At 41.4% G+C, this 24001-nt stretch overlaps 1 protein-coding gene across 6 annotated transcripts in view; it reads left to right on the plus strand.

Moving 5' to 3' along the window:
* The window catches only part of ica1 (islet cell autoantigen 1), an 87079-nt gene that overhangs the window by 31770 nt on the left and 31308 nt on the right, over positions 1-24001 (plus strand). For all 6 annotated transcript variants that reach the window (XM_055662078.1, XM_055662047.1, XM_055662056.1 and 3 more), the window contains 5 exons: positions 1227-1350; positions 3327-3525; positions 15603-15728; positions 20916-21014; positions 23572-23672. In XM_055662078.1, coding sequence (XP_055518053.1) covers positions 1227-1350; positions 3327-3525; positions 15603-15728; positions 20916-21014; positions 23572-23672 — 649 coding nt within the window. The remainder of the gene's footprint in view (positions 1-1226; positions 1351-3326; positions 3526-15602; positions 15729-20915; positions 21015-23571; positions 23673-24001) is intronic.

Below are 24001 nucleotides of genomic sequence, written 5' to 3' on the forward strand. Positions count from 1 at the left end.
CAGGGGTTCTCTCGAAGGTGTTGTGGTGTGTACTCTGACTGTTGGATTAAAAAGCTTATTTTTGAATCCACCTGGCGTCTGGTCTTTTCCTGACCTTGACCAGGCCACTACACTAGAAATTAGCTTGTAATTTTTCTTTGTCAGTCGAGGATAACTTTGGCCAATATATTTGAATCCCATTCCTTGTCTAGTTGGCTACACATGACTGCAGTGGACAGTGATTAAACCTGGGAGAATTCTGCATTATTCAGAATTGGCCCAAGTGGTGTATATACCTTCCAAGTTAATTCTGACATTTCATAAACAGAAGAAAGACTGTGTTTAGTGTTATTTTTAAACATGCTAAGATTGCACTTAATGGCACTGTATGAGGGGAGGTTTGATTATTTTTGGGGGGAGAGGCTGCTTGGCCTCCTTTCTTATAAAGAGTTTGTAAAGCATAATTTTCTTGAGTCATTAGTTGGGATGATAATACTTCAGGAAGTTGCTCTATTTATTGAAAGTTCCTTGAACACAGGAACCTTTCGCTACTGAAAACATAGTAGACAGAAATGCAACCTCTGTCTTAAAATAGTTGGTTTGACAAATACTGGATGTCATGGATACAGATAAAGGGAAGAACAATGTAAGGAAAAGTAGCGACTGGCAAGATTTGGTTATATTAACTTATAAGCTAATTGAGTAAAAGAGTAGTTGGTTATTTTTAATATGTTTTAATTTTGTTTTACATTTTAGTGACCTGCAGCTTGGAAAATTAGAACCTGGAAAAGTACAGTGTAGGATCAGGCCCTTTGGCCCACAATGCCTGTGCTGACCATGATGCCAAGATAAACTAATCTCATCTGCCTGCATGTAATGCATATCCCTCCATTCCCTGCATATCCATATGCCTATCTAAAAGCCTCTTAAATGCCACTATCATCTGCTTCCACCACCAGCTCTGACAGTGCGTTCCAGGCACCATCTGTGTTGAAACAAAAACTTTACCCTCCACGTCTCCTGTAAACTTTGCTCCATTTCCCTTAAAACTACGGCCTCTAGACTTTGACATTTCCTTCTGGGAAAAATAAAGCCAGAAATTTCATTTTTACCAGTATTTTTGTGAATATCAGTCATTCACAAGCGTTCAACTTGTTCGACACCTTTGTCAGTGTATCCTGGGTTACCCATTCTCAAAGCATTTCTTAGTATGGCAATACTATTTTTAACATATCTTTCCTTTTCAGTTTTGTCTCAGGAAGAAAATGAATTGGGCCGATTTCTCAGATCCCAGGGTTCACAGGATAAAACCAGAGCAGGAAAAATGATGCAAGCAACTGGAAAGGCACTATGCTTCTCCTCGCAACAAAGGTATTCAAATAAATGCCATATTTATCGTAAGATAAGCCGATGGCACCGGACACAGGCAAGTGGAAAGATATCAATTATAGGCAGCATATTTGACACAATTATTATTTACATGCACTAAAGTTCCAATCTATCTGCTTGCTAGTGAAGACAATAAATCTAATATTTTAATATTTACCTCTTCCCTTCATGTGCATGTTGCCAAAGGCCTCTTACCTGTCCAGTGGTCCATTGCAATGAATATGATAAGGAAGGCATAATGTGAGAAATGCACATTTATCTGAAACTAATAATGGTAACTGCAGGTCTCAGTATTTTTCATGGATTCCTAATGAGTTTTTAATTGAGTTTTAAGGATTCCAAATCAATTGCTTTTATTGTAAAATGCTTCGTCATTTGCACCTAATGTTATTTGACTACTTTGCTGGACTTCTAGGGAAGAGAATAGCATCCCCCATTAATCACTCCTTTGTTCACGAGGAGTGAGTGCACACATTCCTTCCAGCAACAGCTTTGCCTCCATATGTCTCTGATCTGGCTCAGTATAGAGCCGACAGATCATGCATGACATCACGAGATGGGTCTTGATCAAGTCTCATACAAGGAAATGTATGAGAATTGGCAGCCGGCTACTCCAGGTTCCCAGGAAATTATGAATATTGGTGAGTGACTAATATTCGCAAAATATTAAAAAACAAACTAATTATGCTATTTGTTTAAAATACTAACTTGCTGTTAATACTTAAAATGAATTGCATTAGGAAAAAAAAATTTAATTCACGGAAATTGCAATTCCCAATCTTTGCTCTTTCTCTCATTCAGCTGTAATTCTGTAATGAATGGAGTCGCTGGAACTCGGCAGATCCAACCCGCTAGTGAACTGCTGGAAATCGGTCCACTGCTGCTTGACTTCATCGGGAAGAGCCAGTTGGCTTACTCCCAATGCTTCCATTTTTAATCTCTTTTTGGGTGTCCAGTGAAGCTCAAAAAACTTGGACATATGCACAGCGAGCTCTGCAGGAGGATACTGTCATAGGATAGTAGCAGAGGAGAATTTGGCTCCAACAATGCAGAATGCAATGGTTGCTAACAATTTTCTTTAGTTCATTTATCTTAGCAATGTTATTTTGGAATCCTTTTACATTTGCTACCGTGAAGTGGAGGTTCCTGCTGTTATAACTATGAATACTATAGAATTACTCGTTAATTGTATATTTTGTTTAAATGTCCTTTTCTCCTTTATCAGTAATTGATGCCTTGGATTAAAAATATACATTACTTGTCTCATTGAACCTGCATTTCACTTCTCCCAACCTGTTTTTTTAAATCACATTAATTCAAACTGATAGCAGATTTCCCCCCTCATTTTTTTCATGTAGACTTGCTTCCAATTGTACACTCCCTCCTTACCCCACCCCCAACTTTAATGTTTGTCCCATCAATCCAATTCTCATGCCAAGGTCTCCTCCACGGCCAGAGTGAGCAACACCGGAAATTGGAGGAACAGCACCTCGTATTCCGCTTGGGGAGTCTGCATCCTGGGGGCATGAACATTGAATTCTCCCAATTTTGCTAGCCCTTGCTGTCTCCTCCCCTTCCTCAGCCCTCGGGCTGTCTCCTCTCATCCCTCGGGCTGTCTCCTCTCATCCCTCAGCCCTCTGGCTCCTCCTCCTTTTTCTTTTTCCCCCCCCCCCCCCCCCCCACCCCCCCCCTTTCTTCCCCCCCCCCCCCCCCCCCCCCCCCCCCCCCCATGTCTGAGGAAGGGTTTAGGCCCGAAACATTGCCTATATCCTTCGCTCCATAGATGCTGCTGCACCCGCTGAGTTTCTCCAGCATTGTTGTGTACCTTCGATTTTCCAGCATCTACAGTTCCTTCTTAAACACTCTCATGCCAAGTAATTGGGTTCTAGTAATTCGGGATACATGGGTGAAATGGGTTGTTTATAAAATATATAGCTGCTTGAGTTTTTCTGACGCAGACTAGCACTCCGTAGTCCTTTATGTCGACTGTACCAGGAAGTGGAAACATTCAGGTACCGTGCCATTTCTGACACCTGGCTGACCGTGAATAGAATGGAACAGTCTCGCACAGAATACCGGGGAGCATTACTGTGGATGAAAGATATTTCTCAGGAGCTGGATCCTGATATGTATAAGCATCTTGAAAAGTTTAGGAAGGTAAGAAATTATAATATGGTATATTTTGTTAATGCTACCTTTTAATTAAAAGTGTCATCAGAATTAAATATTTGTAGTAGTATATTTTATGTTACTACACATAATTTATTATGTTTTGTAACAGTATTGTGTATGCAGGCTTTTTATGCTGCTGCAGTAAGAATGTTGTCATTCAGTTGTTGGTACTTATGGCAATGAAACGCTTGACTCTAGACTGACATCTCTTGACCTTTGGAAACAGATCCTTGAATCATGAAATTGCAGATGCTGGTTTACAGAAAGGCACACAAAGTGCTGGAGGAACAGCAGGTCAGCGAGCATCCCTGGAGAGCAGACTGAAGAAGGGTCTTGACCCGAAACATCACCAATCCATGTTCTCCATTGATGCTGCCTGACTTGCTGAGTTACTTCATCTACACTTTATCTTTTTTTCCATAAATAATGCCTGACATTGAGTTTTTTTTATTATGTTTTATACTTGCCATAAGTCTTTTTTAAAGATGCTTAATGTGAAGTCAGATTTTCCCAGTCAAACTGAGCTTTTTTTCTTGTACATTGGCTTTGCATAATTTAACCTTTTCAACAGCTTCACAATCTTAATTGCATTGTGTGCAATACCACCAACCTAAGGGTCCAAACTATGAGAATTGTGCAAGTGATATATGGCAGTAATTTGATATTTGATAATCCATAATTTCTATAGTTGGACAGTAAATATGCTGTTCAGTAAATGTCAACACCAAATCATTTTTGAAATGTACTGCTGACATTACTAACTTCAAAGAACATAGTTTCTAACACTGGAAAAGAGTGCTAATGTGAATAATGCTATTCCCATTTCCCATTCCTTTATCCTCCACACACCCTGCTATCAAATGTTGTTATCTCCATTTCCATCAAGACGTGTCTAATGTTCTCTGGATTGTACCAAAATGTAAGGGCACACCTATATATCTACAAATATTTTTTTTTTAGTACTACTTAACAAAATGATGCCTGGATTACGTTTGCAAGGAAAGGATTGACAGACTTGGATTGCTTTCTCAAGTCAAGTCAAGTTTATTTGTCACATACACATACGAGATGTACAGTGAAATGAAAGTGGCAATGCTCGCGGACTTTTGTGCAAAAGACAAACAACAAAACAACCAAACAAATTATAAACACAATCATAACACACATATTCTTTTACATAATAAATAATGGAAGGAAAAACGTCCAGTAGAGTTAGACCCTGGTGAGATAGGCGTTTACAGTCCGAATTGCCTCAGGGAAGAAACTCCTTCTCAACCTCTCCGTTCTCACCGCATGGCAACGGAGGCGTTTGCCTGACCGTAGCAGCTGGAACAGTCCATTGTAGGGGTGGAAGGGGTCTCCCATGATTTTATTTGCTCTGGAGTTGCACCTCCTGATGTATAGTTCCTGCAGGGGGGCGAGTGAAGTTCCCATAGTGCGTTCGGCCGAACACACTACTCTCTGCAGAGCCTTCTTGTCCTTGGCAGAGCAATTCCCAAACCAGATAGTAATGTTCACGGACAAGATGCTTTCCACCGCCGCTGCGTAGAAGCACTGGAGGATCCTCGGAGACACTCTGAACACTCCAGAGGTTGAGGGGAGATAGAAGTAGTGAGTTGATGTTCCAGGTTGAAATCCTTTTGTGAGAAAATCTTTTGTGAGGATCTATTAGGATGGGTTTTTTTGCTATTTTCTTTCATGATTAGTAACTCGGGTGGACATTTTCCTTTCCTTCTGCATCATACCTGTTTGCTACTGCTGGATCCACCCTACCCTACAATCTCTTTCTTGATTTCCCATTGTTTCCTTGGACATGAATTAATGCAAAAGGAATGAAAAATACCAAATCATTTGCATGCATAGTTAAAATTGATGTAATTGATTCATTTTATCCAAACAAAATACTAGCCTGTACTCTCACAGTGCAGCCTTAAAAATGCCGTGGGATTCATTTCCAGCTAAAGGGTTTGCAAAATCATTACATCATCGGCAGGGAATGGAATGCTCAAAAGTATTGGCGGGGGAAAAAAACCTTTTGAAATCAGTTGTATAAATGTAAAATCATGTATCCACGGTGTAATTTCTTTGAATTTAATTCCATCATGTTTTTGATGAAAGACATACAATTAAACATATGCCTTAATCTTGATTAGTAATGGTGTCTAGACACCTAGGAGAAACTAGACTGAAGAAGCTCGTAGAACATCTATTATTATAATGCAGAAGGAATTTCTTTACTCCGAGGGTAGTGAATCTGTGGAATTCTCTGTCACAGATGGCTATGGACGCTGTCAATGGATATTTTTAAGGCAGAGAGATATTCTTGATTAGTACCAGGGATAAGGGGTTATGGGCAGAAGTCAGGAGAATGGGGCAAGGAGGGAGAGATAGATCAGCCATGATTGAATGTTGGTGTAGTCTTGATGGGCCAAATGGCCCAATTCTGCTCCTTTCACATGGCCTTGTGACATATGATCCATCTTGTCTGTTGTTGGATAATTTTATAAAAAGTAATCACCAAATTTTATTTTATTTGCATCTTTTAAGTGAAATGTTGTTAAATATCAGTCATTTATTTCTGTGGCAAATACAATTTAGGTGAATTTTCTAATTTCTCTGCTGTAACATTGACACTCAGAAACCTCCGGTAGGCTTCAGATTTCCCACCGAAGTTTCTCAAAAGTTAATCACAAATTAAATTTTCCTTTTACTGCAAAACTTCATTTCAACCTTCTGTAGACAAAAATGGTGGAGAAACTCAGCGGGTGAGGCAGCATCTATGGAGCAAAGGACAGGTAACCTTTTCACACAAAGGGTGGTGGATGTATGAACAAGCTGTAGAGAAGGTAGTTGAGACAGGGACTATTCCAACATTTAAGAAGCAGTTAGACAGGTAGATGGATAGGGCAGGTTTGGAGGAATATGGCCCAAATGCTGGCAGATGAGACTAGTGTCGCTGGAACATGTGTGTGCAAGTAGGGCCGAAGGGCCTGTTTCCATGCTGTATCACTCTGACTCTATCTGTTGATGCTGTCAACAAATGCATAATTTCTGCATGATACTGTTTAACTCTAAAATACCACATTTTCTGTCAAGTATTCAATGCTTTTCCACAATATGCACAGTTTTAACATGGCAATCAGGTATCTAAAACATAGTGGAATTATTTGCATTCTAATTTGCTGTGTAAATACAAGGCTATTTTGTGAAAAGCCTGTGAGTTTTCAGCAAGAGCACGTCGCTTGTGTCCCATAACATTCGTATTTGGTTTGAATTCAATCAGAACAAGGATCTCAACCAGAAACGTCAGCTCTTAATGTTCTCCAGAGATGCTGCCTGACCTGCTGAGTTACTCCAACACTTTGCCTTTTTTTTTTTAAACAAGCATCTTTAGGTCTTGAGTTATATTTGGTTAATTTGAATTTTTTTTTTTAAATTCCATATCTGAACCACAGTTTCTAGATAGAATTTAAATACAAAGTTGCTGGATTCTTTAAATGTTTGTACTTGTATATCTGGCTAAGATGTTAAGAATAAACATATTTGCTTGTACATCTTCCATATGTTAAGTTTTTGAAAGATTAGTTATTGGTAGACTGGAAGCAAACATTGCAGCCAATTTATGTGCAAGCAGACTCAATAAACAACAATGAGATAAATGAGTCTTGTCTGAAGTAGGGTCTTGACCCGAAACGTCACGTTTCTCTCCAGAGATGCTGCCTGTCCTGCTGAGTTACTCCATTATTGTATGTCTACCAATAAGATAAATGATGCAGTACATGGAACCAAGAAAAGTACATTACAAGAACAGGCTCTTCAATCCAGAATGTTTTTTGTGTGGAACATGATGCCTAAATAAACTAATTTCATCTGCTTGCATATGATCCCTATCACTTCATTCCCTACATATCCATGAGCCTATTTAAAAGCCTCTTAAATTACACTATTATATCTGCCTCCACCGCCATCCAATTAACTTTCACCCTTTATCCTACACCTGTACACTGAATGGCTTGACTGTAATCATGTATAGTCTTTTAATTGGTACACGTGACAATAATAAGCTAAACTCTACCTACCATTTGCTCACCTTATAGTCCAGTTCCCACCCCTATGCCACTCTAGTAGCACTGATCAACTCATCTGCAAGGATATTGGTCGTCCTCCAGTTCAGGTGCAGTCAGTCCATCGTGTCAGTCACCTCTGCTGAAGTCCCAATAATCCAAAAATCTGAATCCCTGCCCCCTGCACCAATTCCTAAAGCACACATGTATCTGTCCTATCTTTATATTCCTACTGTTGCTAGCAGGTGGCACCAGGGGTAATTTAGAGATTAACACCCTTGGCCCTTCTTTTCAGCCTTTCCCTAACTCCTTACATTCACTCTACGGGGCCAATTAATTTATACAGTGAGTCTGGTTGAAATTTGAATGCCAGCTGTTACATTGGAAAAGCTGCCTGCTCTTTGAATTGTATTGAAAGTCTGATCTCCTTCTGAACAAGCAGACATATCCTCAATTTATTGTCCTGCCAATAAAATGACACCACCCATTATTTTATACAGTACTGTATTGAAGTTGGCATGACATTTTCAAGTGAGCATATTTCTGTAATTGTCATGCTTTTTTGATAATATTATTCCATGGGCTATCTTTGGCTTCCCTGCTTATCATATCTAAATATATTTGTTACCTCCCTTCCAGTGATTTCCTTCAACTGTCTCACATTTTCCCACAGTTCTTTTCTGGGATATAATGGTGATTTTCTTTCCACTGAATTAATTGCTTAATCGTTCCCTGATGCCCAATTAGGTCTTTGTTTTATGGGCTGATCTTTTTCACTTCCCAGTTCTATGCTCTGACCATTAATCCAGATTGCTTCCATCCTTTCCACACTCAACCTTTGTTTCCTTCCTCTGGTGTAAAAGTTGTGCATGTTGCCACAACCAAAATCACAGAATGGCTTGTACATGGAAGGTGGTCTTTGAGTCCATTCAGGTTCCATGTTAATTTCAAGTTTATATTTATTGTCACATGTACCAATTGGTGCAGTGAGATTTGAGTTACCATACAGCCATACGAATAAAAAGAACACAACACACGACAGAATTTAACTTGAACATCCCCACAACGCAGAATCAACGTTTCCCACTGTGAGGGAAGGAAATAAAGTTCAGTATTCCTCTCTGTTCACCCGTGGTCGGCGCCTTTGAGCCTCTGCAGTCACCGCCACGGCGGCCCAATGTTCAGGCCATCTCGCCGGGATGATTAGAACTCTGACGTCGGAACAGAAGAACATTCTCAGCGGCAATAGAGGAGTCTCCCACCCCTATCTAATTTCCATTACCTTGTAAATTATTTTATTTTGGAAGATTAGATGGGATAAATGTTTCCACTTGGATACAGTATAACTCGAGACCAACAGTTTGATGGTTACTAGGAAATTAGGTAGGAATTCGGAAGCAATGCCTTTACCCAAAGAGTCACAAAAACATGGAATTTAGTGCCAGATGTATTACTTGAAGTGAATGTTATAGTTAATGTTTAATATGAGGAAGAAGTTAATGAAGGGTTGCATCGATGGGTTTAGGTAAATAAAAACAGGAGGAGGCTTGAATGAGCATAAACAACAGCATGGACAGTTTGGTTTGAATTGAATTAATTTGCGTTGCGTCTGCTATGTAAAGTTACTTTGTATCCTGATGACAGGATAGCCCCTGCCACAAATTAAACAGTAAATAAAATTTGTGGAAATTTTACTTTAAAATGACAGCATTTGTATAGGCAACATTAAAAAAAAATCCTTTGCATATATCACCAACATTGTTTGAATGTGCAGTGATAAACGCATCAGTGGTTTAATATGAAGCAAGCTCTTACAAATAGCAGTGGACTGCCAGATCGGTTTTGAGTTAGGTTGGTTGAGGGAGGAATATTGACTAGATGAGTAAATGTCTGCTTCTCCAAATAATGCACTAGATATCCAAAGTCTGCCTGAAATCTAAAACATTAACGGACTGCTGGAAATATTCAGCAGATCAGATCACATCTATGGGAAGTGAAAGGGTGGCATGGTGGCAAAACGGTAGAGTTGCTGCCTTACAACGACTTAGACCTGGCTTCCATCCTGGCTACTGGTGCTGTCGATATAGAATTTGTACGTTCTCCCCGTGACCTGTGTGGGTTTCCTTTGAGAACTTTGGTTTCTTTCCACACTCCAAAGATCTGTTTAGTTTAGAGATACAGTGCGGACGCAGGCCTTTCAGGCCATCGAATCTGCACCGACCAGCGATTCCCACATATTCACTCACACACACACACACACACACACACACACACACACACACACACACACACACACACACGCCCCACCCCACCCCCACCCCACCTACCTGTGTCTTTGGAGAGTTAAACCACAATTGGAGCAAATGGACATCTTAGACCCCTGAGAAAAATGATTTATCCCTCGCATCCAGTTAGCACTACAATTTCCATTAGTGTTCTTGTGCTGGCGAACCGAAGGTCAAACAAGTCCCCTGGTCCAAATCATGTAATATTTACCCTTGCTGAAAGAATGCTTGTGCTGTTTTTGGATACTGAATGAGGACAGGAGTGGCACATAAAGTTGGCCTTCAGCGAATAAATGCCTATTGACGTTGCTGGGTCAGTCAGTGACCTGCAGGTGTGACGGGCCTTGAGGCAGAACTCGCAGACCACAATCCATCTTGCAGACTGCAGACAGTTTCCTTGGCAAACGTGATTTAAAACACAGCAAACTGGTGAATTTGCTTATATATTTGCTATAATTTATATTATAGCAGTATATTTTCTTGGGCTTGTGTGATGGGAAATATATACAACCTGTTTTGGTTGTAGATAGTGGTGTCATTGTATGCAGCCATTCCTGCCATGTTCCCAACATGGATGGGATTTAGAGATGACTAGAAAGATGAAATGAAATTATGGGTTAGGCTGGAATTATTACAAAATCAACCATTTGCTAATCATGACTCCCTCAGGATTTTTCATTATATCTGTACCTCAACGTACTCATCTGAATTACTTACCAATTGGATCTTGCTCTTCCTGCTTCCAGTCATCTGAGCTGACCCTAGCCCAAATTTGCAAACATCTTATCTATATAATTAAAACTCAAATCTTAACCACTTCCTGTTTGCACTGTATATTGATTTTAGAAAGAACGCTACCACTTACGGCTGTGATTTTTGGCCATCTTACTCAGTCCCCTGCCACTGTGCAGGAGAAGAGGATTTTTCTCATCGATGAAAAATAAGACTTATTAATGTATAAAAAATGTTGAGATTATCTATCCTGTTAATCACGCCACAAAGGCCACACCCCTTCCGGTGGGAGGGGGAGGTATAATAAAACCCGGAAGTGTGGGCATTCCCCAGTCTCTGCAAGGCTCAGGATCAGTTCCTGTGGATTGGAGGGTAGTTAATGTTATCCCACTTTTTAAGAAAGGCGGGAGAGAGAAAACTGGGAATTATGGACCAGTTAGCCTGACATCGGTGGTGGGGAAGATGCTGGAGTCAATTATAAAAGATGAGATAGCCAAACATTTGGATAGTAGTAACAGGATCGGTCCGAGTCAGCATGGATTAACGAAGGGGAAATCATGCTAGACTAATCTTCTGGAATTTTTTGAAGATGTAACCAGGAAAATGGACAAGGGAGAGCCAGTGGATATAGTGTACCTGGACTTTCAGAAAACATTTGATAAGGTCCCACATAGGAGATTAGTGGGCAACATTAGGGTGCATGGTACTGGGGGTAGAGTGCTGGCATGCTTAGAGAAGTGGTTGGCAGACAGGAAACAAAGAGTAAGGATTAACGGGTCCCTTTCAGAATGGAAGGCAGTGACTAGTGAGGTACCGCAAGGCTCGGTGCTGGGACCGCAGCTATTTACAATATACAACAATGATTTGGATGAAGGGATGCAAAGTAACATTAGCAAATTTGCAGATGACACAAAGCTGGGTGGCAGTGTAAACTGTGAGGAGGATGCTATGAGAATGCAGGTTGACTTGGACAGGTTGAAGGAGTGCGCAGATACATGGCAGATGAAGTTTAATGCGGATAAATGTGAGGTTATCCATTTTGGTAGCAAAAACAGGAAGGCAGATTACTATCTAAATGGCGTCAAGTTGGGGAAAGGGGAAGTACAACGGGATCTGGCGGTTGTGGGGGGGGAGGCGGCATGCAGCGTCACACACACTAAATATCTCCCCCTCCCCCCCCTACACTCACGCTAATTACCCTCCTTGATATTATATTAATATTATTAATTTGCTCCTTTTACCTCATAACCACCCTATCTACTGACGCATAGCCCCCAACTTGCAGTCACATCTCGAGAGGGGGGGGGGGGGGGGGGGGGGGAGGGTAGAGAGAGAGGGAGCAGAGACACAGAGAGAGGGGCAAGAGGGAGAGGGGGGTGGCGAGGAGGAGAAGAGGGAGGGGGGGTGAGAGAGGGGAAAGGTGGGGGTGGAGGGGGGGGAGAGAGAGAGGGGGGAGAGGGGGGGGGGGGAGGGGAGGGGGGGAGGGGGGGGGGGGGGAAGGGGGAGGGGGAAAAAAAGGGGGGGCAAGGGGCAGGGGTGTGGGGGGAGGGGGGGAGAGGAGAGGGGGGGGGGGGGGGGGGGAGAGAGAGAGTGCCTTTTTATTTCAACCCAAACCCCCCAAACAACCATTTGCAGGCAGTGCTTTTTTACTTTAACCATATTTTCATTTTCAAACCACATTAAGGGTACTTACTCACAGTTGTGTGGACATGTGTTCAGTTTTATTCACAGCTCAGAGAAACGTGACCCTCTGCCTTCCTCCAGCTTGCAGACTAATTGAGGCACACCACTTCCTGGTTTTATAGTCCATCCCCCCTGCCGCCAGCGGGGGCAGCAGAGAGAATGGGGAATTTTGTAAAATCATTAATATCTCTCTCATTTTTCATCGACTGGAAAAATCCTCGGCACACATGGGAGGGGGGCGCTGAGCGAGGTGACCAAAAATGGCGGCCGTAGGTGGCGTGGCGGCGTTCTCTCGGAAATCGCAGCACAGATGGCCAAAACCGGTCAAAAACAAACTTTTAGTAAGATAGATAGATAGATAGATAGATAGAGAGATAGATAGATAGATAGATAGATAGATAGATAGATAGATAGAGATTTAGGTTGGGGTCAGCTCCAGAAATGGCTAAAGACAATGGTAAGTGGTTCACTATTCCCTAGCCAAAACATATGCAGAGTAGGGTAATTTACAAATACAATTAAAAAGTCTTAGTTAATCAAGATAAGCATACGAGTCTTTCTAATCATCTCCACATCCCTTCCAAGTAGGGTAGAATGGCAGAAATGGCTACATACAATGACACCACTATCCCTAGCCAAAACAGAGTGTATAATTTTCCCACCAATCAGGTCCAAAAAAAATATACTGCTGTAAGCAAATTCCAATAACTTTGCACACAATATTATTTTAAGCAACTATCCTTTAGTTACCCTGCATTTTCAAGGAGTAGTAACTCAAATACCAATTTGCTGTGTTTTAAATCAGGTTGGCTGAGTAAACCGTCTGCAGTCTATAAGAGTGAGTGTGGTCTGTGAGTCCTGCCTCAAGTCCCACAGGTCGCTGACTGACCCAGCAACGTCAATAGGCATTTATTTGCTCATATCCTACCACTATGTTTATCTATATATCTGGCCAAATATCTTTTAAATGTTGTAATTGTTCCTGCCTCAACTACTTCATCAGGCATCTTGTTTCGTATACTCACACCCTTCTGTATGAAAAATTATGCCCGCCAGGTTCTTGCTTAATTTTTCCACATTCCCCTTAAACCAATGCCCTCTACTTCTTGATGTCCCTTCCATGGGAAAAAGACTCAGTGCATTCACCCTAGCTACTCCCTTCATGATTTTATACACTTCTGCAACAACCTCTAAATGATCATCCCTTGAGCTCCTATAAAGTCCTAACCTGCCCAATCTCTGCCTATAGCTCAGGCCCATGAGTCCTGGTAACATTCTCACAAATCTCCTCTGCACTCTTTCAGGCTTAATGCCATCTTTATCGTTTTTCAAGTTGATCAGTTTGTGTATTACACTACTCCGTCAATTAGCACCAGAGACCACCACACCTTCTAGAGGAAGGCTTCGGGGAAATGCAGAGGAGATACACAAGGATTTTGCTTAGAATAGTGAGTATTAGCTACAAGGAGAGGTTGGACAAACTGAAAGATGACCTAATAGAAGTCCATAACATTATAAGAGGCACAGATAGGATGGATTGATAGGAAATATTTATCTCAAGGCGGAATTCTCAAATATTAAAGGGTATAGTTAGACATATGTTGTCAAACAAAGTGATCTTTATTCAGTAAACACAAAATAGCTCTCAGAACCACAACACAGGGCGAGGGCTTTACCAGGGGTATAAATACCCCAGGTGGGACCTTTGACCCATTCTTCCCGCCATACCAAATCACGTGACCCAAGCCTCAGTGCCGAGGGTTTGCAACACAAGTGGTTGGCCACCAGGGACCACCACAAGGGCGTAGTATTAAGATGAGAAAAATAAAGTTTAAAGGAGATTTACGAGGCAAGATTTTTATAGTGTGGTAATTGCCTGGAACAAGCTACTGACGAGGTTGCGGTAGCAGTTATAATAACATCCTTCAACAGGCTAGAAACAGTAAGATATAGACTTCATGCAGGCAGATGTGCAGTGTATTATTACCTTTGTGGTCAGTACAGACATTGTTGGTAGCAAGGACGGTTCCTGTGCTGTACTTTTCTACGCAGACAAAAGTAACCGCAGATGCTGGTTTACAAAAACAGACTCAAACTGCTGGATTAAGTGGGTCAAGCAGCATCTCTGGAGAACATGGATAGATGACATTTCGGGTCGGGTCCTTCCTTCAGACCTAGGTCTGAAGAAAGGTTCCGACGTGAGATGTTACCTATCCATGTTCTACGGACATGCTGCCTGACCCACTGAGTTAATCCAGCACTTTGTGTCTGCACTATCTGTACTGTATGTTCTAGCATTCCATTGGCATTTCCTAATGTCTGTTACATTGGTGTGCAGGGGCTTTCTGTGCTTCATGCAGAAAGACCTATAATCTCTTAATGCTGCATCAGATTTTTGTCACTTCATATTTTTGCCACTTAATATTAATTTATTCCAAAAACAACAACTTCACATTTTCCTGCATTATATTTAGTTTGCCAACCTTTTCTGCAACTGCTCTGTAACTGTTTGGATCCTCCTTGAAACTTGCCATCCCCTTTTGTTTGTATTGTCCACAAATTCACAGAGGGTGATGGCTATATGGAAAGAGCTGTCAGAGGAGGTAGTTGAGGCAGGTACTATAGCAACATTTAAAAGGCACTTGAACAGGTACATCGATAGGAAAGGTTTTAGAAAAGGATATAGGCAACGGGCCAAACACTGATCGGGGGGGCGGGGGTGGGTGGGGCAGGAAAAAAGGACGAGTGCCAGATGCTGGGGGATGGGAGGGACAGCAGGGGGGCATAGGCAAAGTTGAGTGCTGTTCCTCCAAGGTTGCTCGCTTGGCCATTCCAGGACAGAGAGGTCCGGAGTCTTTATAAATCAGCTTGGTTATTGCTACCAGCGGAATATTCGAAACTTTCTTTCTCTACCGATATAGATCTGCTGACATCTAGACGCACGCAGTAGAATTAGAAGAGATGCAACCTCCCACCTGGAACGATTGCTTGGGTCCTTGAACGATCAGGTTTGAGGATATGGGCCCCCTTGCAGTCATCTTGGTACATGGGCAAAATTTGACCTTCCCAGAAAACGATCACTTTCCATTGGCCTATTCACTGCTTCTGTGCCAATCTTCTCTCCAAGCCAAAATATTATGTCCTTGTTACTTAGAATTTTGTGAATATCTTGTCAAATGCTTTCTGGGTCAGTTTCATTTGCCACATGTTTCTTAAACACATATTGAGATTTTTATTTTTTGTGGCTTTTGTTCAAAGTTGTCATGACGTATAATTTAAGGTTTCTGTATAATTTAAGGTTCAAGGTCAAGTTCGTCATACGAAGATTCACTTTGACAAAATAAAGAATGACGTGTGCCAGAAAGTAGACTTACTTGGAGCAAGTCGTTGCAATCTTCTTTCACACATTTTAGCAACTTATCAGGTAAAAGCACTGGAGCTTCCTATTCTTATCATGAGAGGTGCTTGTAATAATCAACAAATTCAATGAGCTGCTGAAAAGTAAAATTTTATTACCCTCATCTCAGCCACATTTTATTACCCTCATCTCAGCCAACTTTACTATTATTGTGGAGTGAGAATAATTATGCAACAGTAAAATGCACTGATCTGAGCCAAATTGTATTTTCATCTTCAATAGTTACATTGCCAAAATTAAACTGAAACTTAAATTTGTTGAACTTTTGCATTGTTTCGGGGTTTAAGTAAGTTGTCATTGTGACTGAGTGAACATAAGTAAATGTTCACCTTCATATGATAACTCTATGATTTTAGTTTATGGATGTTGGTCAATTGTAAAGCTGAAATCAATTAAGAAAAATTTGAAAACGTACATTTCAAATTCACAAATTTGGTGACCAATCAGCTTCTTTTAAACTGTAAACCTTAATCTGCACCAGTTGCGACATCATCCATACGTTGGGAATTGGGCTGAATTTTCGGCGTTTCCTAACTTAATGGGCCGGAGTCTAACCGCTGACCTGCTCCAGAGATATGATGCCTCTTTTTGTTGTAAAGCACGAGTTATTTTGCCAAGACACAAAAATGATAACACATGAATGAAGCTGTATTTCTGCAATTTCTGTCCTTAATAAAACTGCATACTTCGTGGATAAATTGTGAAATTTGCTTGTGATATATTGAGACAAATGCTTCAATATTTACATGGTTGGAAATATGTGGGAGGGTTTGATTTGGAGGTGGAGTCTGGAGGCACAGAGGTCCTGCTGAACATATCAATTAAATAAGATTGACGGAGGCCTAACTTGCACAACAGGACAAAGCTTAATGTGGGAATTTGGTCTGATTTTGATTTGCTATTTAAGAATTATTTTTTATTTGGGTTCTCTCAACTGTTATGTGTGGGTTTGATATTGATCCCAAAGTGTTTAGAATTTTAGTGTGTTTGGTTTCCAGGTGAGGCAGAATATGATTATCAATTCAACTGGAAGGGTGTCATGTTAAGAAGACAGGATGTTAGTGGGGTGAAAGAGCAAACAAGGATGTTGTGGAGGAAACAGCCCTTCTCTGCCTTCATTTCCTCAGGAGGCCTTTGTGCCAAGACCATCAGCTGCATGTAACCTTGTTCTTGACCATGAATTTATGACTTCCTTTCATGACTCTTTGACGTGTCTAGTCATAAAGTAATCATTCTAAAGCATGGAAGACGACCCTTTGCTGACCAAGATGCTCATCTAAGCTAGTCCCATTTGCCTGCATTTGGTCCATATACCTTTCTTATCCATATACCCTGTCCAGATGTCTCTTAATTGTTGTTATTTTTACTTGCTTCAGCCACTTCTTCTGAGCTTGTTCCATACACACTCCTTCCATCCTCCATGTGAACCGTTTGCCCATTAAATTTCTATTATATCTTTCCCCTATCACTGTAAAGCTAAGCTTGACTACCCAGCCTGCTATTTACCACGTCTATTGCCCCTCAAGACCTTCGTGATTTTGACAGCTCCAGAGCTAGGAGGGGATAATACCTTAATAATGCTGAAAGAGAAGGAAACGTTGTCTCTGATGGTGGAATATGTCAAAAGAGTTGGAAATTATATTGAAGACTAGACTAAGTGTCTAGTCTTCTAAGTTGGGTCCCAGTCAAACGGGAGGCCTGGTCCCCCAATGCAACCCATTCCCCAATGCAGTATTCCACCATGGTTGGGTGCGTTGTGGTGGGGGGAGGGGGAATATGCGTATCAATTCAACTGGAGGGGGTGTCATGGTAAGAAGGGGATGGTAGTGGGGTGAAAGGGCAACAAGGATGTTGTGGAGGAAACAGCCCTTCTGGGGGTGTGATTTCCTCAGGTGGCCTTTGTGGGGGAGGGGGGGATGGTGTGGGGGGGGACCATGAATTTATGACTTCCTTTGATGGGTGGTGACGTGTGGGTCATAAAGGGGTGGGTGGTGTGGGGGACCCTTTGGTGACCAAGATGCTCATCTAAGGTAGTCCCATTTGGGGTGTGTGGTCCATATAGGGGGATGTGGCATATACCCTATGGGATGCCTCTAAACTGTTGTGGCACCTGCTTCAGCCACTTCTTCTGAGCTTGTTCCATACACACTCCTTCCATCCTCCATGTGAACCGTTTGCCCATTAAATTTCTATTATATCTCTCCCCTATCACTGTAAAGCTAAGCTTGATTACCCAGCCTGCTATTTACCATGTCTATTGCCCCTCAAGACCTTCGCGATTTTGACAACTCCAGAGTTAGGAGGGGATAATACCTTAATAATGCTGAAAGAGAAGGAAACTTTGTCTCTGATGGTGGAATATGTCAAAAGAGGTGGGGTCCAGGGGGGAGGGGGGTGTGTGGGAGGGAGGGGCTCCACACAGCGGCCACCAGCCGTAACACCACACAGCACCTTCCATAGAAACATAGAAAATAGGTGCAGGAGTAGGCCATTCGGCCCTTCGAGCCTGCACCGCCAATCAATATGATCATGGCTGATCATCCAACTCAGTATCCTGTACCTGCTTTCTCTCCGTACCCCCTGAAATCTTTAGCCACAAGGGCCACATCTAACTCCCTCTTAAATATAGCCAATGAACTGGCCTCAACTACCTTCTGTGGCAGAGAATTCCAGAGATTCACCACTCTCTGTGTGAAAAATGTATTTCTCATCTTGGTCCTAAAAGATTTTCCCCTTATCCTTAAACTGTGACCCCTTGTTCTGGACGTCCCCAACATCGGGAACCATCTTCCTGCATCTAGCCTGTCCAACCCCTTAAGAATTTTGTAAGTTTCTATAAGATCCCCCCTCAATCTTCTAAATTCTAGCGAGCGAAATTCTCCGACTCCACACAGCGGCTTTCCCGACTCCACTCTTGCAGACTCAATCAGCACGGCTGGTTTACTCTGCCCTGCCTCTGGGGCTTTATTCTCCAGCGGGTGCCGGAAGGGGCTTTACCTTCATGGTGACTGACAGGCGAGAAGACCAATCTGCTGATCCTATGATTTTTTTAAACCTTCATAACTTTACTCATATTTCACCGATCGGAACAAAACGTGGTGGCTTGGAGCAGAGGAGAACGGTGAGTGACGTGGCGAAGCAATCCTAGCGATATTGGGTAGTTTTTTTGCACAAATGTAATTACAATGCAGACCAGAAGTGGTCAAGATGAGAGTTATAGATAGATAGATAGATAGATAGATAGATAGATAGATAGATGACCTTTTGAATTTGGAGGCTGATGGGTGGAAGGTGAGTATAAAGGGAATCCTCTCCTTGCTCTGTATGAAGGGGAAACAGTGAGCATACGAATTACAGATGCAATTGAGAGCCCTATCATCTATGGTGGAGGTGAAGCCATTATCACCTGTTATAGACTCTCTCACAAACTGAAACAATATCTATGCGTTTCCCCTTGTCAGGACCCTTAAGAATCTTGCATGTTTCACTCAAGTGTTCATTTACTCTGACGAACTCCAGGGCAGACAAGCTGATAAAACCCACCTAGTTCTGAAGAAGGGTCCTGACCTGAAACGTCTTCTGTCCAATTTCTCCAGAGGTGCCACCTGACCTGCTGAGTTACTCCAGCAGTTGTGTCCTTTCAGTTCAGATATTATTGTGGTGAACCTTCACTGAACTGTATTCAAGACATTAACATCATTCTTTAAAGAAGAAGCTCAATGCTGTACACTGTACTCCAGATATATAAACCAGTAAATGGCAAAGTGTTACAGAAAAGAGATCTAGTAGTACAGGTGCATGTTTACATAGTTCCCTGAAAGTGATGAGTCAAGTGGACAGTGTGGTGAAATAGCCAATTGTTATGCTTACCTTCATTGGGAAGGGTATTGAGTACAAAACTTGGGACATCATGATACAACGTACGTACTAGACCACACTTGGAGTGCTGTCACAGGAAGCTTGTCCTTAAGTTGGAAAAGATGCAGAAGAAATGCATTGGGATGTTGCCTGGACATGTGATCTTGAATTGCAGCGGAAGGTTGGATAGGATGGGACTTTTATTCTTTGGAACATGGAAGGCTGGAGGTGAACTTATTGATCATAAAACCATGGATAAAGTCAATTCTCGATCTTCTTCTCCATATACAAGGTTATAAAACTAGAGGACATAAACTTAAAGCAAGAGAGGGGAGATTTAAGAGAGACTTGGGCAACATTTTCAATCAGAGGGCAGCCCATATCTGGAATGAGCTTCCAGTGGAAGCTCTAAAAACTGATACAATTGGGACTTTCAAAAGGCATTTGGACAGATATAGGGATAGGAAGCGTTTAGCAGGATATTGGTCAAATGCAGGCAAATAGGACGTCCAGAATGATGACTTTGTTGACATGAACAAGTTGGGTCAATGGGCCTGCTTCCATACTGTATAGCTCTGACTCTATAGTTCTATGTACTGTGTTTTCACCAATGCCCAATGTAGTTCAAGTGTAACCTCTTGGACTTTGAATTCAATTTCCTGACCATTAAGTTATAACGTTTGGCTATCTTTTCTAATTCCTTGTACTTGCATACTAGCCTCTTCCCTGCAACGTTATCATCTACGTGAGATCCGTCCCGTTGTCAGCGTTGACAGCGTTAGAAGTCGCCTTTTTATTTGACTCCAGCGATTAAATTGTCCCGCGATTTTTTTTTTTTTTAAACTTCCGAGAACGCAAGTCGGAATAATTTTTCAGCATCAGCTAGCAGCCCAAGAAAATATATCTCGGACAGGCAGGAGAAAACGGCATTTTAATCTCCCCCCCCCCCCTCAAAGGCGCCAAAGTCGCGCACACAGCCAGTGGCAGAACTGCAGCACCGCTGAAGGTAAGTATTGTGACATGCCTGCACGGGGAATATGCAAACTGCACACAGAGTACACCGAAGACATTGCTCGAGCTGTCAAGCAAATTTGCTTCTTCCATACTATTAATCCAAAAATCTGAAAGGGGTGGCTGTCAAAAACTTGTGTATACTATTTTACTCTTGAGTTTGATTTGCAACTTACCCGTTACTGAATTAAGCCAAAGGGGTATTTGGAGATCTGTGACTTTCAAATCCTGTACATTATATATTCAGTACTTGGCAGATAAATATGTAGTGAAAACATTAACAATGATACTACATTAAATGTTTGCTTTTTTTTCCTGATTCAGACGACATTACTGCATTTTTGGGAAAAGACATCCCACACCATGGCAGCTATTCATGAAAGTTTCAAAGGATACCAACCATACGAGTTTGCAATGTTGAAGGTAAATGTCTATTTACATTTGCATGTTCATTATTGTTCTACGAAAACTTTGGGGGAAAATCTGTTAACTTTTCCTTGTTTCGTTTTCTCTTCCCTATAGTGAAAAGTGTCTCCAATGCGTTTGAGATTATTAGAACTACATTTATGAGTAAACATACTTGGACTGCAAGACATTAACAAAGCAAATATTACAATACCATAGAGAGAAAAAGACACGAGGAACTGCAGATATTAGGAGCTTAAGTAAAACACAGTGTTTGAAGAAGTCAGCTGGTCAGGAATCATCTGTGGAGGGAATGGAGGGACGATGTTTTGGGTTTTAGTTTAGTTTCATTTATTGTTGTCACCTGTACCGAGGTACAGTGAAAATCTTTTGTTACGTGCTATAAGAGTCAAAGAAAACACAAGCCATCCACCTTATACAGATAAAAGATATAGGCTACAACATTTAATGCAAAATAAAGTCCAATAAAGTCCGATTGAAGATAGTTAAAAGGACTCCAATGAGGTAAATTGGAGGTCAGGATCACACTGTAGCTGGTGAGAGGAAGGTTCAGTTGCCTTGTTACAGCTGGGAAGAAACTGTCCCTTAATCTGGAGGTATGCATTTTCAAACTTCTATACCTCGTGCCTGATGGGAGTGGGGAGAACAGAGTTATTGGGGTGAGACTGGTGCTTGATTATGCTGGTGGGGCAGCGTGAAGTGTAGATGGAGTCAATGACAGGGAGGTTGGTTCATGTGATGCTCTGAGCTACGGATCCTTCATCAGACTGGAACACCATAGAGTAGTGCCCAGAATATAAGGAAAAAGTCATTGTACCTTTTGTGAAAATCATTTATATATTTATATATATATCACAAACAACAAAGTTCCTAACACTAATGCTTAGGAAAGACAGTCAGAATAACACTCCTTCATCAGTGTCCTCAGTCTGCTACGGCCAAGCTCATTTGGAATCCAATCTTTTAAGACTCCATGGATCCCATGTGCCTTTATCTTCTGGATCATTCTATCATGCAGGACCTTGTCTAAAGCTTTACTAAACTCTGTGTTCATAACCTCCATTACCTATCGTCATCAATAATAACTGTTACCTCTTCAAAATCAATCAAGTTCATAAGACGTGACCTCCCTTGTACAAAATGTGAGATGTGACAATCCCAAAAAAGTCTGTTGTTTTCTATGTGTGAGTAGATCCTATCCTTAAGAATCTACTACAATAATTTTCCAATCACCGATAGAAGGGTCACAAGCCTATAATTTCTTGAAAATGAATGTGGAAAAATAAATGTTTGGGAAAGGTCTAGATTTCCACCACTGTGTGAAGACCCAGGGCTAAGTTCGACTGATCTTAGAGCCTCAGGCTAGGTATCCTAGATTTGCTGCCACTAGTTAGAGATGACCTGGTTGACAGGTTCCAGTGGATTTGTCACTCTGCACAGTTGCTGGATCCCATATGTTGCAGCGGAGCCTGAACAAAGGTAAAGTTGGTAACAGTGGGGGGGGGGGAGATTTCATTGCTTGATAGCTGGGGAACAATCTGGTGAAGAAAGATATTGCATTGCTCTGGCTGTGCACAACATTTTCCAGGGCCCCTGTGCTGCATTATTTTTGAACATCTCCGATGTTTCTAACATGTTTTGCCAGACTAAGAGACCTTCACTCCTTTGGTATTTTGCAAAGCTGACCACAATTTACAAAGACACAACAGTTAGTCCACCCGATCATTGTTGATTTGTCCTATTTTTAATTCAGGCCGGCAACTGCATCGGCCAGATTTGAGCTGTACACTGGAAACATTCCCAACCGCGCTCCATACGCATCAGCAAATGTCTCTTTATTCAAGAACGCACAAAGTAGGAGCTGGGGGAGAAGAATGTTGCACAGAACAATACTGTTTCCAGGATGGAAAGCATTTTCTTTGATGCTCTGGTAGTTGTCACTGAGATAATATTTGGGGTTGGGGACAAACCCAGGATATTGAAAGCGTCAAATCTGGCTTTTGTCATCAAATGAACATAATGTAGGCACAAATGTGTTATCAGTATATATATATAAACACTAAGCCGAACAATACAGACATCAAGAGAATGTCAGTAAAGGCATGGAGATATATTTAAGAATATTTTAGCAGCAGAGCAAAGGGAGGGTGAGAGGTTTAAGGCAATCTTGGATAATTTTTAAATGTGCAGATCAAGCAACAGGTTAGGTGGAGTAATATGGTCTAGGTCGTGGAGCTATGTAGCACAGAAACAAGCCATTCAGCCTTATTCGTCCATGCTGACCAAGGTGGAAACCAAGATGGAATATTTGAGTAAATAACTCAATATGATTATTGTGCAAGATAAAAGGGGTGACAGTGGACTCATAAAATGCCACTTTCATGCCCCTTCTCTCGAGAGTATATTCTATTATGAGATGTAGGATCATTTAATTGACCTACAAAATATAGTCAATTTATTTGATTGCAATTAGATAGATCTTCATGCAGCAACACTTTAAATGTGCTGAAACTATGGTGAATGTATAATATTCGGTGAATCTCTTTTTTTGCAGATTTTACAAGGACCTGTAAATAAATTGTTGGAACAGGTATCACAAGACGACAATAATGCAAAGAATAATGCAACAAAGGACGCATCTGATAAAGATGATGAGTAAGTTAGGCGGCCTTGTATAGATTTTAAGGAAAAGGAGTAGAATTCAGCTGGACAGGTTGAAAAGAACTTGGTTTGCATACTCACACCATTCTTGCTGTAACTGAACTTCCATATAACGAATAAGATTCAGTCTTAAATATTTCATACCATCGAGCTGTAACTTCCACGTTGAATTGGAGCAATTGCAAAGCCAATATGACCTAATAGGTATTTGTACCTGTGTATTTCACTTTTTGCTAGCTTTTCTGAATGTTGGTGGTGCACTCCCAGCCTGATTTACAAATGATGGGATTGTTGAAATACGAGGAGGGCTGGGTTTCCTGAAA

Source organism: Leucoraja erinacea, chromosome 2 (assembly GCF_028641065.1).
Source record: "Leucoraja erinacea ecotype New England chromosome 2, Leri_hhj_1, whole genome shotgun sequence".
In the NCBI taxonomy this organism is placed as follows: Eukaryota; Metazoa; Chordata; class Chondrichthyes; order Rajiformes; family Rajidae; genus Leucoraja; species Leucoraja erinaceus.